The sequence below is a fragment of the Mobula birostris genome, chromosome 11 (genome assembly GCF_030028105.1).
Source record: "Mobula birostris isolate sMobBir1 chromosome 11, sMobBir1.hap1, whole genome shotgun sequence".
In the NCBI taxonomy this organism is placed as follows: domain Eukaryota; kingdom Metazoa; phylum Chordata; class Chondrichthyes; order Myliobatiformes; family Myliobatidae; genus Mobula; species Mobula birostris.
Genome location: NC_092380.1, coordinates 69,649,527 through 69,666,754, shown reverse-complemented (window position 1 = coordinate 69,666,754; position 17,228 = coordinate 69,649,527). Strand labels below are relative to the sequence as shown.

Genomic DNA, 17,228 nt, shown 5'->3' with positions numbered 1-17,228 from the left:
GTCATCCAATTAAACGGAAGAAGATTTTAAAAGTTTTTCATAGATTGAATGCTCAGATTATTTTTGCACAGGAGACTCATGTGAGGAAGGAGGATAATCAGCTTTTTTTTAGGTTTTGGAAAAAATAACAGTTTCATTCAAACTCATCGACCAAAGTGAAAGGTGTTTCCATTTTTATAGATTCTTCGATCTCGCTTGTTCATTATGATATTATCTCAGAACCATATTGTAGAATTCTATTAATTACTGGTCTACTTTATAACCAAAAAGTAGTTTTGGTTAATGTTTATGCACCAAATATTGATTATCCTGAATTCTTTAACCATTTATTTGTATCTCTTCCCAATTTAAATGAATATATGTTAATAATGGGCGGTGATTTTAATTGTTGTTTGAATCCTATGATGGATACCTCTGCGCCCAATCAGGCACTTCCAAAGAAATCTGCTATTTTAATTAATTCCTTTTTAGTTCACTCGGGAATTTTAGACACCTGGAAGTTTTTTATGTCTTAATGATAGAGTTCTCTTTCTTTTCTCATGTATATCATAATTACTCTAGAATCGATTACTTTTCTATTGATTCTCAATTAGTTTCATTTGTCACTACCTGTGAGTATGATAAAATCACCATTTCCGACCATGCGTCTTTGAAATTACCAACTAAATTTAGGGATGCTATTTTTGGTGGTTCAATTCTATTTTGCTTCAGAATTTAAATTTTGATAATTTTATTAAAGAACAGATTGCATTTTTCTTTTCATCTAACTCAACGGAAGAAATTTCCAGTGGGATATTATGGGATACCATTAAAGTATATATTCGTGGGCAAATTATTTCATATTCTGCTGGAGTGAAAAAATGTATTAATAGTGAAATATGTACATTGGCTGATAAGATTAAAGAAATCTTTTCAAGAATTTTATACCAATTTATAATGATCAGAATTTCCTGATGATCCTACAATAATGCATGAATTTTTAAAGAAACTAAATATTCTGAAATTACCAGCTGATGAACGTTTAACATTAGATGCACCCATTACTGAAGAGGAAATAAAACAATTTTTTCGATGAATTCTGGTAAAGCACCTGGCCTGGATGGGTATACAGTTGAATTTTACATATCTTTTTCAGATGTACTTTCTCCCTGGTTATGTAGAATTTTTAAAGATGCCTTATCTGTAGGTAAATTACCACAATCCTGTTATGAAGCATCCATCTCATGAATTCTTAAAGATAAAGATCCCACTGAATGTGCATCATATAGACCTATATCTTTGTTGAATGAGGATTCTAAAATCTTTTCCAAAATATTAGCAATTAGAATAGAGAAGGTACTACCACATATTGTCTCCGAAGATCAGACAGGATTTATTAAAAATCGTTACTCACATTTCAATGTTAGGAGGCTAATGAACATTGTATACAGTACTTCAGTTAAACTCCAGAATGTGTTATTTCACTTGATGCCGAGAAGGCATTTGACAGACTTGAATAGGAATATTTATTTGATATACTTGAAGAATTTAATTTCAGCTCAAAATTTATATCCTGGATTCAATTGATATATTGCACACCTCTGGCTGCTGTATTTACCAATAATCAGAGATTCCCGTTTTTTAGGCTTTTTCGAGGTACTAGACAGGGCTGTCCTTTAAGTGCTTTACTTTTTGATATTGCCCTGGAGCCCTTGGCAATTGCTATTCGTGATTCACCTAATATATTTGGCATTATTCATGGGAATGGGATGAATAAAGTATCACTATATGCAGATGATCTGTTATTATACATCTCTAACCCAGAGAAATCCATTCCTGCAGTAACAACACCATTTGCTCAGTTTAGTTGTTTTTCTGGTTATAAACTGAACCTTGATAAGAGTGTGCTTTCCCCATTAAATATGCAAGTTCCAATTTATAGACAATCACCATTTAGATTAGTTACTGATTATTTTACTTATTTGGGTGTTAAAATTACTAAGAAGCATAAGGATCTATTTAAAGTTATTTTTTTTTACCCTTAATTGCTCATGTTAAACAACTGTTTACTAAATGGTCCCCATTGTCTTTATCTTTGATTAGTCGAATTAATACTATTAAGATGATTATTTTACCTAAATTTCTGTATCTATTTCAGGCAGTATCAATTTTATCCGTCAATCTTTTTTTGATATTATTGATTCTAAAATTTCTTCATATATATGGCAGAATAGAAATCCCAGGTTAAGTAAGAAATATTTACAGAAATCAAAAAAAGGCGGTTTGGCTTTGCCAAATCTTAGATTTTACGACTGGGCAATTAACATCCAATATTTAACGTTTTGGACACAAGAATTGGATGAAGCTCAATGTCCACGATGGATGGACCTCGAGCGGGGGTCTGTACAGGGTTTTTCGCTGGCTTCTATTCTAGGAGCTGCGCTTCCCTTTGTACTTACTAAATTGAATAAACAAATGATAAATCCAATAATTAAACATACAATACGAATATGGTTTCAATTTCGTAAATTCTTTAGATTGTACACATTTATCCTGTCAAATTCTAGTATGCCCAATTTGTTTTTCAACCATCTAGAATTGATCAAGCTTTTCTTCTATGGAAAACAAAGGCAATAACTTGTTTTCATGATTTATTCATGGATGATTGTTTTATGCCTTTTGAACAGTTGTCTAATAAATATAATTTGCCTGGATCACACTTTTTCAGATATTTACAGATTAGAAACTTTTTGAACGCTACTTTATCTACCTTTCCGATATCGCATCAAATTGAAGTTACAGAAAATATTTTAGGTTTAAACCCCTATCAGAAGAGTTTAATAGCAATTATTTATGATCTGATTATGAAAATACGTCTAGGTACACATTATAAAATTAAGAATGAGTGGGAAAGAGAACTTCAAATATCTTTATCTACAGAGAAATGGGAAAAAATTCTTCAATTACTCAATACTTCCTCAATATGTGCCAGACACACCTTGATACAATTTAAGGTGATTCATAGGGCTCATAGGTCCAAGGAAAAGTTAGCTCATTTTTATTGCCACATAAATCCTGTTTGTGATAGATGTAATTCTGAGGTAGCTTCCTTGACACATATGTTCTGGCCTTGTCCTCTTCTACAAAAATATTGGAAAGATATTTTTGATAGTATTTCAGTAGTTCTGCATATTGATTTTCAACATCATCCTACTACTGCAATTTTTGGACTACCAGTGATAGACTCTAGTCATTTATCCTTGTCAGCTTGTTGTCTAATTGCATTTGTTATATTAATAGCCAGAAGGTCCATTTTATTTAAATGGATAGATTCTAATCCCCCCACTACATTTCAATGGTTTTCCCAAACAATAGCATGCCTGAACTTGGAAAAAATTGGGAGTGGTACTACAGATCCTTCGGTTAAATTTGAAGAAACTTGGAGGCCATTTATTCAATATTTTCATGTGATGTAAGTTGACCCTTTCTAAATCCTTTGTAGTAATTTTTTGTTCATGTATAGAGGAATGGAGTTAATGACAAATAATAATTTCAGCTGATGTAATATGACAGCCCAAGCTTTGTTCCTCTTTTTTAAGTTTACTTCTTTTTTTTAGTTTTAGGGGGTTTCTTTTTTCTCTCTTTATAAAATATCTTTTTCATGGTCAGTTACTATGAGATTGGGAGGTTAACCTATATTGGTTACTTGGAACTTGTGCTTGTACATGTTAACTGTTATTATTGTAATCCCAATCTCTCTCTATCATTAGATAGATAGCTAGATATACTTTATTAATCCCGAGGGAAATTTGGTTTCATTACAGCCGCACCAACCAAGAATAGAGCGTAACTATAGCAATACAAAAAACCCCAACAATCAAACAACAAAATGCAAACTATGCCAGATGGAAAATAAGTCCAGGACCAGTCTATTGGCTCAGGGTGTCTGACCCTCCACGGGAGGAGCTGCACGTTTGATGGCCACAGGCAGGAACGACCTCCCGTGCTGTCATCATTACTATTATTGTTAGGTTTATTAATCTTGAAACTTAATAAAAAGATTGAAAAAGAAAATAACATGTTCCTTTTACAAGTCTTTGTTAACTAATTTTGATCAATCCACACCTTTCTCAAATGATTGATAATACTGTCTCTCAGATACTTTTCTGTTAGTATGCCAATATAGAGGTATGATTATTCATTTTATTTCTTGCTCCTTTATTAAAGGCCTTCCCTATCTGGAATCAAATTATAATCAAGAATTGCAGGAATTTTAATCCAACAGAAGGAAATTCTAAGCAAGAAGTTATTGCTTTAGTTAATTTCCTCTTTCATAAATGGTTCGTTGCTATTTCAAAGCTCAAATGGAAATGTAAACCCATGAAGTGTGCAAGCATCTGTTCCATGTCTCGTGCTGTCCTTTCAATCAACTCATAATGCAAGAAAATACAAATTATTCAACAATTCAACTTTGTTTCAGTTCATAAAACCTTTTGATTGCAAGACTTTCATTGCGTGATCCTGAGTGAACATATTTTGTCTAGCGTATGAATGACAATGGTATTGCTGGAACACCAATATTTTTAAAACTATTTTAAAGATACTCATTTAATACTATCAAGGACCTATTTTTTTTATACGAGTGAGTGTTTGGTGATTTAGTAGAATGAAATTAATCACCCATGTTTACCAGAGAACTTATTGTGTTCTCATTGTAATTTTACAAGCTCGTGCTCTCAGGTGGGTATCACACTCGTACAACTGATGAAGTGTGAACATTATTTCTCTTTCCACAGATGCTGCCTGACCTGTTGAGTATTTCTGGCATTTTTTTTGGGAAGGTAGATTTAAACCATTCAGAATGAGCATACAGTCCTATCACTTGCAAATCATGATCAGAGCAGGAATTCAAATTTATTCACCCAGGGAAGCCTTGACCAATTTCCGCGCTGATATTATTACATCAGCATAGATTATTGCTAAAGCTTGAGAATGCTCTGAGTCTAAGTGAACAGGATGCTGCCACTTAAACTATTTGCCATAACAAGAGGGAATACTAGGTATTCTAATTAAAACCTCAACTTACACCTTGCTGTTGGAAAGTGCATAAAAAGAGTTTTACATTCTTGGTCAAGTCCCCTATAACCCAAATTGGAGGAATAAATATAATGTAATGACCCAATCAAAAATTCATAAATTTATTTATCTACAAACATGAAAATCTGTGGACTTTCTGGCAAACTGAATAACACATCAGGAGGTATGTTACTATATTTTTTCAATTAACTGTGTCCTGGGCTTTCTTCTTAAAATCAATTCCTTACCGAGATCGTTTTGGCATCAGACTGTCATATTCTACTTGGTGTTTCAGAGGAATAAGTGGCCGAATAGCTTCAAACATTGGCAGACGACTTGGCTCATTTATCACCAGTTTTAGGTCACCCACAAGAACAGGGAGATCCATTGATCTGAGAGAAAGAAATAAAACATAATTATGCATACACCAGCACAGTTTCCTTTCATTTCCACCACTTAGTCTATCCGTTTAAATCAGATTCACTTCAGCTTCTTCAAATGTTGAATATTTTCGAATTATTGAATCAAGAGGCACAATAATTAAGTTAGGACAATGGAGTATTACCTCACTGAACCAATGGATGCTTCAAAACCCACTTGTCTGCCTCAAGACACACCACTGATAAAGCAGGTGTAAACAGCATTTTCACAGATCATTAAAACTGCTTTCAAGTTAGTTACAAGTTGCATCTGCATTTGACATTTAAATAAGAGCATTCCTAATTGTTATACTGCACTTCCTGGTATTCTACATTTCTACACCACAAAATAAAAATGAAAGAAAGGGGGCAGGTTTCTACAATTGTAGCACAGTCTATATCAGATATTGTCAAATTAACATTTTTCTACATTTGATTTGTATAATGAACATGTTTGGCAAGAACTGTTGAGAAGCTCAAAACCCACAGCTTCAAGTGAAAAACCTTTCACTATAATGAAAGTCTACAAATGTGTCTATGGCATGTAAATGTACAGAAAGGGGTAAGGAAATGTTCCAAACTTTTACACTAATTCAGAACCCCAAACTCTAAATTTGCATTCACGGATTTTGTTCACAGATTCACAGTTTTGGACCAAAATGAACTGGATACTCAAATTAAAGTTATCCTACATAAAATGTAGTGTCGAAAATGATGTAGGATTCAGATTTGTTTCTCTAATTAAATGAATCGAGCTCAGCTTGAAGAAGTTTACAGGAAAGCAAAGAGCTCTAACTCTTGGGCCATTGTAAAGTAGAGCATTTAAAATCCAGTTCACCACATATCTAACAATCTTAGCTTTCAGCAAGTGTGGCCTGAATTCCTCCACATAGTAAGTGGGTAACATTAGAGGATGTGTATATTAATGTAAGAACCTGGTTCACATGGTTAAGGATCAAGAATCAACTTCATGCACCATTTACAAGCACGTGTTCTAGGAATTTGCTGTGGTGTATTGGTCAGGGCACGGCATACAAAAAACAACATTCAGTGATTACAAGGAATAAAGAATTGGGAGTTAAAGTAGGGATATGGAATAAAATGTGTATAAACATATTAGTCCACTTTTTATAATGCTGCAGTGTAGTGTAATGATAAGGGGGAAATGGACAGAGGGGGTTGGGCAGTGGGCTAACTAGAACAGTTGATCAGTTTAATTGCCTGGGGAAAGAAACTTTTAAAATGGCATGAAGGTTTTATTTTAATTCCCCTATAGCGCCTTCCAGAAGGGAGATTTTGGAAAAGGCAGTTTGTAATGCGAGCAGTGTCTGCAATGATTTTTCTTGCTCACTTCTTTGTCCTGGACAAATACAAGTCCTGCAGTGATGGTAGTCCGCAGCCAATGACCTTTTCTGCAGACTTGACGGTTCGCAGCAGTTTTCATCTATTGTGAGAAGATGCTGCACCAAACCAGACAGTAAAAGTTGATGCAAGGATGCTCTCTATGATGGCACTGTAGAACTGCATCTACAATCTGAGGAAGATGGAATTTTACCAGCTGCCACAAGAAATATATCCTCTGCTGAGCCTTTTTGTTATCGAAGCAGATATGGTCCTCCCACGTGAGGGCATACACAATAATGATGCCCAGGAACCTGAATATTGAAATGCTGCTGACTGTAGAGTTTTTGATGGTGAGTGTGTGGAGAGGAGGCACATTTCTCCTGACGTTGCTATACATCTCCACAGTTTTGAAGACATTCAGCTGCAAGTTGTGATTACACCGGGTCATTAACTTGCTTACTTTCTGGTGGCGCTTAGGTTCATCACCTTTGGTGATTAGTCCAGTGATAGTGGCATCATCTTTTAAACTTTATCAGTTTAACTATAGATTCAGTCATTTATACAGAGAAGGTAAGGGAAGAATCACACCCCTGTGCATCACAGCTGAGTGAGCAGGATGTAGAGATGTGCTTGCCTAGTCTCATATACTGCCTTCTGTCAGAGAGAATTAAATATAGCAACATAAATACCCACAATTGACATTCCATGTTGAAGTGAATTATACTCCACTGTAGAAAAAAGTCCAAAGATGTTACAATGATGATTATGATGGATGCCAAAAGTTCTATTAAAGTCTGAATTGCTATACAAGTCTGGCAAATCTACAACTTAGACAAAGTACAGCCAAAAGGCAGGATAAATCTGCCAAAATTGAACTAAAAACTAACATATGGAAACAGAGCTCAAAATGAGATAGTAGCAATGTGACAATTTGGTTATATACTGGAAAACCTTATAAATTTTACTGAATGCAAGAGGCATTTAATGTTTACCTTCAATGATTGGATAAACTCTTTAACACAAGTAACAGTGTAGAGGTTACGTGTGAAGAACCCACAATCGAAAGAAAGCCATAGCATTAGGGAAAGTTGACTTGATTGCTTGATTTGACACTGAGGAATCTATTGGCACTATACAGTACAGTTGTGTCTGATCAGATATTAAAGATAGATTTTGATCCATGGTCATATGAAATATTTCAAAACTACAAACTTGGTACATATATTTGGATTCCAAAGGAGCCATTCAGTAATTACATTGTGAGCTTGCAAGATGTCATGGGATGTTGCAACTTTGGAAAGTTCCCAGACAATATGTTGAGGATTAAATTATTAAGTTCACTCAGGTGGAGTGTTTAAGTACACCTGTGTTCACTTTCACTGAAGCAGGAGATGAAATAGTGATGATATATTAGAATTCTCAAGAGTTTCATTATAGGATTATGGGAAGTAGTAGGAGTTCAAATACTGCAATGCTATTACTTCATATTGTCAGGTGATTGTAAGGGACACTTTTGGTAAGGAACTAGGTTGCATGAAAGTGGAACAGGTAGAAAACTATTACTAAGCAATTGGTCATGGAAGGGTGCCCCAACTATCTTGCTAATACAGTACAATTAGACCAAAGAGTGCATGTAACAGGTGCCATTTCACAACAGGTTTCAGTCAAACAAAAGACAATAATGACCTTAAAACCATCTAATTTCATAACCAGTGTCAAAATAACTAAAAGCATTGACTTGACTGTGATTCAGTCAGAAATGTGAATGACACATATGGGCAGAAATTCAGCAAGGTGGTGTTATTGACCCGTAGTTACATCTCATTTTAAATTTAGAGACACAAGGGACTGCAGATGTTGGAATCTGGAACAACAACCTGCTGGAGGAAGTCAATGGTCCTGCTAATGTTTCAGGTCATTGTAAACCTACAGGAGTAATAATAAAGGTTGTGGGATTTCTGCATAAAGTAACTGATGACTGTACTAAACAGTGCATAGAAAGTGGCCCTGTTAGATATTAAAAAATGGATATGAGTCCTTCGGCTGTAATGGGCATGAATCTGCAGCTTGAGCTCAGCACGTAAGTGGTTGAATAAGTAATTCAACATTCAAGAGGAGGTTTATTGCCATTCTTCAGTACACAAGTGTAAAGGAGAAGAAAATGGTTGTTACCCTGGATCTGATGCAACATAAAAAAGCACAATGAGCATAAAGAATGCAATAAAAAACAATAAATTTGAATATAAAAGCAATCCTCTATAACACAATGTACAATTAACTGTTATACACATAGACTGATTGTATGCATGCAAAGTAACACAAGGTGATGTGTAGGTAGCGGTGGTCGTGGGGGTGATGGGATGGCTTAGTGGGTGGAGGTGTTGAGCAGCCTAACAACTTTGGGGAAGTAAGTGTTTTTGAGTCTAGAGGTCCCGGCATGGATACTGTGTAGCCTCTTCCCTACTGGGAGTGGAACAAACAGTCCTTGAGCAGAGTGGGTGCGATCCTTCATGATATTGCTGGCCTTTTTCCTGCACCTTACTGTATACATGTCCTCGATCGTGGGTAGACTGGTGGCCAGTGATGTACCTACCCATTAATGAGGTCTCCTGTCCTGGTACCACACAGTAACACGGAATGTCAGGATGCTCACAATTGCGCATCTGTAGGAGGTCTGAGTATTGGTGTGCACAGCTCAGCCTCCTCAGAAAGTAGAGGCATCGGTGAGTTTTCTTGACTGATAAAATATGTGGATGTGTTGAATGAGTTCTGTCGGGCACAGAACCTATATCTTCACTGACAATACACAGAGCACATCTACTTAAGGTCCAGCATATCACACAGGCAACTTGCATGCAAAGGTGGCAGGAATAACATTTTCCACATAACCAATCGAAGATACATCTTTCTCTGAGATGGTCAGAATCTATACTCAATATTTACCAGATGTTACCATCTTCTTGACCCCATTGTAAGTAAATATAGAAAGACAAGCCCTGGAACAAGATGAAGAGAAGCTAATAGGAAATTGGATTCACCTCAGCAGATGCACCTTTCTTGTTCGTTATGAACCCAAAAGAGCATTGATTCTCTCAAGTGATGCACCAGCATGAGGTCTGCATGATCATTACTTACATGATGAGCTCAAGCTATGAACAATCAATTGCATATTTTTCATACCAATCTTGTAAATTGTAACCAAAAATTCATCAACAGTCTGCAGCGTGAAACCTTGCTGCTCCGCTCTAAATGAAAACAAATGTGAGAAAGAAGCCCATTGCCTTTAATTCTATCTGCTTTATAAATACGTCCTCATAACTGTCAATCATGCCCCACAAGCCACTAATGCCACTTTGACTCAAAGTCAGCCACCCTGACAAAGGTAGGTTCCTATCTACAGTGTTATGATGTACTGCTTGCAGTCTCTGCAAACTATATGTGATGGGCAGTGCTCTATTGTGACCTTCATACAAAGAGCAGTGAGTTCTTATGCTGCAAGTTATTGATGTTGAATTTTTGTCCTTGAGTGATGTGACTACTAGGATAATCCAACCAGGTGTTTCATTTATATAGGCCTATGACTGCAAACTGTTGGACTGTCATGAATTGTTAATAGGCACCAGTAAGGACACCTGGCTGCACTCCAGTTCCTTCCCTTACCCCAGAGGTGTTAGGTTAGTTAATTGATTAGTCAACGTGAATTTCCAGTTGCAGACAAATGAATGGTAGCATCTGGGAAGAGATGAAGGGACCGCTACCAAGAATAAAATGGAATTAATGTGAAAAAGGGTGCCTTATGAGAGGCACATATTCACTGGACAAAAGGGACCATAACAGTGCTTATTATTCTAAGAAGTTGCCATCTCTGATAACATTCCACAGTTCTGGTTAGCAACATTCACAACTTTTATTTACATAAAGTAATATTTGGCACAGTTTGATGTTTCTCTAGCATCCAGCTATGAGGTTGGACACTCATTTCAAATACTAAAGGAAATGCTCAAAGTATTGTAGACAGCAGGTCCAAATATATAGTGAACTGTTGGATCATTTCCTTCCTTCTCATGCACAGGATAACTCAGACATCCCACCTCTCCTGGAAGATCCGGGAGTCTTCCACATATTAATAGTAGCTCCCGATGCCCACAAATTATATACAATGGCTCGGAAATCAATTTTTATGAGAGAGCGAACGCGAGAGAGAGCAAGCGAGAGAGCGCGTGCCCACCATGGCAGTGTTCCCAAAAAAGAAAATATAAAACGTACGTCACCCCAGACTACACTAAAGTGTACCTCTGCCTAATAGGCGTCAAAAATAATGACAATGTTGCTCGCTGCACTGTTTGCAACAGTGACTTTTCTATTGCCCGTGGTGGGTTAGGACTGTAAAAGAGGTGAGTTTAACAGGTGTCATTCATTCATTAGCATAGCTAATGTTATTTAAACTAGCTGGCTAGCTGCTAAGGAGCTACTCTATTGCAGACATCCCAATTCTCCCCAAAGTTCCAGGAGTCTCCCGCAAATTGATGATGCTGCCTCCCTGGAATGAGTTTTTGCAGGGTGGGATGTCTGATAACTCATCAGTTCATTTTGTGATAACTCCCAGTTCAGATACTTCTAGGGCCCTGTCTTCAAAAGAGATTAGGTCTGGGACAAAGTATAGTGCTAAGTGTTTTTTGGGAGAAGAAATGAACCCTGGGAACCTGGGGGTGGGGGCATGGAATTCCCAGCTAAAAGATCATTAAGGTTTTTCAGGTAGGTTTCTCTACATATACACAAGAGACTCTGAAGATGTGGGAGACACAGGCCAACACAAACAGATGAGGCAGAATCTACAGGGAGGAATACACAGACAAAGTTTCAGGCGAAAATCCTTCATCAGGACACTTGATTTTGCCCTCTTTGAGTACAGCAAGAAGACCAACATTTATTGCCCATCTTAGTTATTCACAACTCATGGTAGCAAGATGCCTTATTGAGTCACTGAATGGAGGGACAAGAAACTGCAGATGCTGGAATCTGGAGTAACAAATGTGATGCAGGAAGAAAATGGGCAGTCAATGTTTTGGGTTGAGACCCTTCATCTGGGCTGAAAGATTGAGGTGAGATAACCAGGATAAAGACGTGACAGTAAGGGGTGGGCCAAGAAGTTAAAAGTGGTGAAGAGGGGTGGTAGGCAGATGGAAGAGGGAAATTGGACATAGTGACAGAGGCTGAACGGTGATGGTAGAGGCAGCAAAGGGCCGCAGATGATGGAATCTGATAGGAAGGAAAAGTGGAACATGGAACTAAGTGTGAGGAAGGATGGGCAGATGGGAACAGAAGGGGGAGGGGACTGAGTGGGAGAAGCCAGCTAGTGAAGGGCAGAATGAGTGGATGGAGGAGGTGCAAGAGACAGTCTTGAGGGAGTGTGGTGGGTTCTGGATGAACTGGGTAGATTGTGAGGGGAGTGAAAAGGGACAAAATGGATACAGTTTACCTGGAATTGGAAAATTCAGTGTTGATGCCATCAGATTGCAGCCAGAATATAAGGTAATGCTATCCTAGGTAATGCTCCTTCTGAACGCTCTGCTCTCCACTCCTTCCGCACTAATCCTAACCTTACTACTAAACCCACTGATAAGTGGGGGTGCTGTTGTAGTCTGGTGTACTGACCTCTACCTTGCCGAGGCACAGTGACAACTCGCGGATACCTCCTCTTATTTACCCCTCGATTGTGACCCCACTAAGGAGCACCAGGCCATTGTCTCCCACACCATCACCGACTTTATCCGCTCAGGGATCTCCCATCCACTGCTACCAACCTTATAGTTCCCACACCTCGCATTTCCCATTTCTACCTCCTACCCAAGATCCAGAAACCTGCCTGTCCTGGCAGACCTATTGTCTCAACTTGCTCCTGCCCCACCGAACTCGTTTCTATATACCTCGACACGGTTTTATCCCCCCTTGTTCAATCCCTTCCTACCTATGTTCGTGACACTTCTCATGCTCTTAAACTTTTCGATGATTTTAAGTTCCCTGGTCCCCACCGCTTTATTTTCACCATGGATGTCCAGTCCCTACATACTTCCATCCCCCATCAGGAAGGTCTCAAAGCTTTCCACTTCTTTTTGGATTCCAGACCTAATCAGTTCCCCTCTACCACTACTCTGCTCCGTCTAGCAGAATTAGTCCTTACTCTTAATAATTTCTCCTTTGGCTCCTCCCACTTCCTCCAAACTAAAGGTGTAGCTATGGGCACCTGTATGGGTCCTAGCTATGCCTGCTTTTTTGTTGGCTTTGTGGAACAATCTATGTTCCGTACCTATTCTGGTATCTGTCCCTCACTTTTCCTTCGCTACATCGACGACTACACTGGTGCTGCTTCCTACACACATGCTGAGCTCGTTGACTTTATTAACTTTGCCTCCAACTTTCACCCTGCCCTCAAGTTTACCTGATCCATTTCTGACACCTCCCTCTCCTTTCTAGATCTTTCTGTCTCTATCTCTGGACACAGCTTATCCACTGATGTCCACTATAAGCCTACTGACTCTCACAGCTATCTGGACTGTTCCTCTTCTCACCCTGTTTCTTGCAAAAATGCCATCTCCTTCTCGCAATTCCTCCGTCTCTGCCGCATCTGCTCTCAGGATAAGGCTTTTCATTCCAAGACGAGGGAGATGTCCTCCTATTTTAAAGAAAGGGGCTTCCCTTCCTCCACCATCAAATCTGCTCTCAAACGCATCTCCCCCATTTCATGCACATCTGCTCTCACTCCATCCTCCCGCCACCCCACTAGGAATAGGGTTCCCCTGGTCCTCACCTACCACCCCACCAGCCTCCGGGTCCAACATATTATTTTCCGTAACTTCCGCCACCTCCAACGGGATCCCACCACTAAGCACATCTTTCCCTCCCCCCCCCCCGCTTTCCGCAGGGATCGCTCCCTACGCGACTCCCTTGTCCATTCATCCCCCCCATCCCTCCCCACCGATCTCCCTCCTGGCACTTATCTTTGTAAGTGGAACAAGTGCTACACATGCCCTTACACTTCCTCCCTTACCACCATTCAGGGCCCCGGACAGTCCTTCCAGGTGAGGCGACACTTCACCTGTGAGTTGACTGGGGTGATATACTGCGTCTGGTGCTTCCGATGTGGCCTTCTATATATTGGCGAGACCCGATGCACACTGGGAGACCACTTTGCTGAACACCTACGCTCTGTCCGCCAGAGAAAGCAGGATCTCCCAGTGGCCACACATTTTAATTCCACATCCCATTCCCATTCTGACATGTCTATCCATGGCCTCCTCTACTGTAAAGATGAAGCCACACTCAGGTTGGAGGAACAACACCTTATATTCCGTCTGGGTAGCCTCCAACCTGATGGCATGAACATTGACTTCTCTAACTTCCGCTAATGCCCCACCTCCCCCTCGTACCCCATCCGTTATTTATTTTTATACATACATTCTTTCTCTCACTCTCCTTTTTCTCCCTCTGTCCCTCTGACTTTACCCCTTGCCCATCCTCTGGGTTCCCCCCCCGCCCCCACTTTTCCTTCTCCCTGGGCCTCCTGTCCCATGATCCTCTCGTATCCCCTTTGCCAATCACCTGTCCAGCTCTTGGCTCCATCCCTCCCCCTCCTGTCTTCTCTTATCATTTTGGATCTCCCTCTCCCCCTCCCACTTTCAAATCTCTTACTGACTCTTTCTTCAGTTAGTCCTGATGAAGGGTCTCGGCCTGAAACGTCGACTGTACCTCTTCCTAGAGATGCTGCCTGGCCTGCTGCGTTCACCAGCAACGTTGATGTGTGTTGCTTGAATTTCCAGCGTCTGCAGAATTCCTGTTGTTTAATGTTATCCTAGTATGTGTTTAGCCTCAGTCTGACAGTGGAAGAGGCAGAGGACAAATAGGTCGGCGTGGGAATGGAAAGGGGAATTAAAATGGTCACCTAAACAATGAGAAGCACACTGACATCTCACAACAATTCCTCCTTTAACTAATTAAGAAATCTCTACTCCCATGCTTCAGACTCTTGCATCATTGAATCACTGCAACCAACTCCAAACATTAGGAAACATCATTTATAGAAAACTGAGTTCACCACTGAGTTAATAGTTCACAAAAGGAACAATGACATTTTGAACAGGGCTCCGCTTAGCAAAGGAATCGTGAACCTGGTGCTATATGTACCCTCACAGCAAAAACTATTTGACTTAAGTAAACGTATATACATATTTTGTGGATATGTGAAAGAATATTTAATGTACTTTTACAAACTATATTATGTGGAAAATAATAAACAGGCAGAGGACATGACTGTTATAGTGTGATTGCTGTGAGTTTCATTACACAAGTGCAGTCAGTAAATTATTAAGAACGGTCGATTCACAGATGATCCAAACACTGAAAAGCTTTGCTTTATGAATGGCAAAAGCAATTAGGCCGTCCTCAATGAAACTGAAGCGGAAAAGCCCACTGGGAAACAAAACCAGTCCTCTTTACAAAGATCACATGGAAACTTTGCCAACGTCTACATTTCAGCTTCTTTTGTGCCTCGTTTATTCAAGTGATGAATGGAAACAATATATCCTACCCAACATTGCTGCAACAGTAGCAAAGTAAGCATAAAAATTATTTTGTTTAAACATTTAATACAAACTACCCTGTCTGTTTACTTGGAGATAGTTTGTTAAATATTTTAATTCAATTTTCCAAATTTATAGCTCTTAATTGTTTAGAATTATAAAGGGAAAGCCAATTAGTTATAATGTATTTTATATGAAATCACTACTTAGCAAATTTAGGCAGACCTATATTAAGATTAAAGTTCAAAATGATTTAAAGTTAATTCAAAACAAACTGCCCTGGAATCTAAACTGGAATAATTATTCCAAGGACAGAAATTATAAAAACAAATCCTTTGAATGAACATGCTGCAGAAATGAAAAAATAATTCCCTGAATACATTAATACACATGCAATTATTAAATGTACAGTGTACTTATGAAATATTGAAGCCATCACTATATTTTAATATTTCTTAGTGAACTTCTACCACAAGTATGAACACTAGTTCTTCAAATAAAAAAAATCTATTTGTAAAAGAACATAAAGAACACAGAACAGTAATGGGCATCTTCAACATCTGTACTAAAATGTAAATGTGATTTTGGTACTTTGAAACAGAGCTTTGCACATGAGGAAATACATGTGAAAATTGCTGCATTCACTGACTGACAATGGATGTACTAATAATAAAATACCATAATTTAGAGCTAGCCCATTTGTTCAGTTTGGTAAGGAGCTATTCAGACCAATATGGCTCAGAGATTGTTCTTAGCTGGGTGATTGACAAGTCATTTTTCAACTTTGCATGTGGGATGGCCAAATACACCCACTGTTTCTGGTCTAGGATACTCTTATGGCTTTTACAATGGAGGACTTGCATTCAGCTGACCCAGGACATCCACCAATGCCCCAGGATTCTGGCCCATACCCTATAACCCTGTATTATATGATTGTAGCTACTATTCATACTATTCACACAGATGGCAGCTCTGGTGATAGATTACACAGAGCATAGCAGAAATTAGTCAGATATAAATAGAAAACTGAAAATAAACCATAATATTCAGCCAACCTGTTTTTAAGACAAAGGAAATACAAGTTATCATTAGAGTATTCAGCAAAAACAAGTCTCAAATTCTTAACATAATCAACATATACATGATAGAAGAAATCAACTTTTGTGTCATTTATATGTATTATATCAATAGTAATGATAACATTCAGTCTGGTCTTTGAAGTCACATAACTTGCATGAAAAATAAACACTAAAAATCAATAATGTTTCATCAAGATCTATCATTTAATTTGGATTTTCTTGTCTGTAAAGCAATTTGGGAGGACTTGAAGTAGCAGAAGCTTATTCTTAATTTCTATAAATTAGTTCCTGTGAGCAGAATACACTCTCAAATTTTAAATTTAAATACATTTTCAGATCAGATGTCACCCATCTTATTAAATCTGAATCTGCTCTACAAACTACAGCAAGTTAAATAACCCTGGCCTTGACTGCTTATAAATGTAGATTTATTTTACATCAGTGTAAATATATTTGAAAACAAACAATCCAATTCAGCATGAAACATCTCAAACAGGGAGGAGTAGTGAATAAGAAGGCTACTTACTGGTGGTACATACGTAGTACATCATAAAGGTAGTCCTTTTCTGCATCACTGTCAATTAATACATTCACCTGAGCAATAGAAATAGTTCAAATAAAATACATTTACCACAAAATAGGTATTAACTAACAATCAAATTAGCATAATAACCGAATCTTTAATAAAATTCCATGATAATTTTATCACTTTAATGAAATAGCCAAGTTTTTAGCAAACTGAATGAAACTGCATC

At 38.2% G+C, this 17,228-nt stretch overlaps 1 protein-coding gene across 1 annotated transcript in view; it reads right to left on the bottom strand.

The window, feature by feature from the left end:
• ush1c (Usher syndrome 1C) overlaps window positions 1–17,228 on the bottom strand; it is a 205,519-nt gene that overhangs the window by 150,812 nt on the left and 37,479 nt on the right. The window contains exons 3-4 of the mRNA XM_072271371.1: window positions 17,000–17,067; window positions 5,304–5,447 (exon numbers count right to left, since the gene is read on the bottom strand). Of these exons, the coding sequence (XP_072127472.1) occupies window positions 5,304–5,447; window positions 17,000–17,067 (212 nt within the window). The remainder of the gene's footprint in view (window positions 1–5,303; window positions 5,448–16,999; window positions 17,068–17,228) is intronic.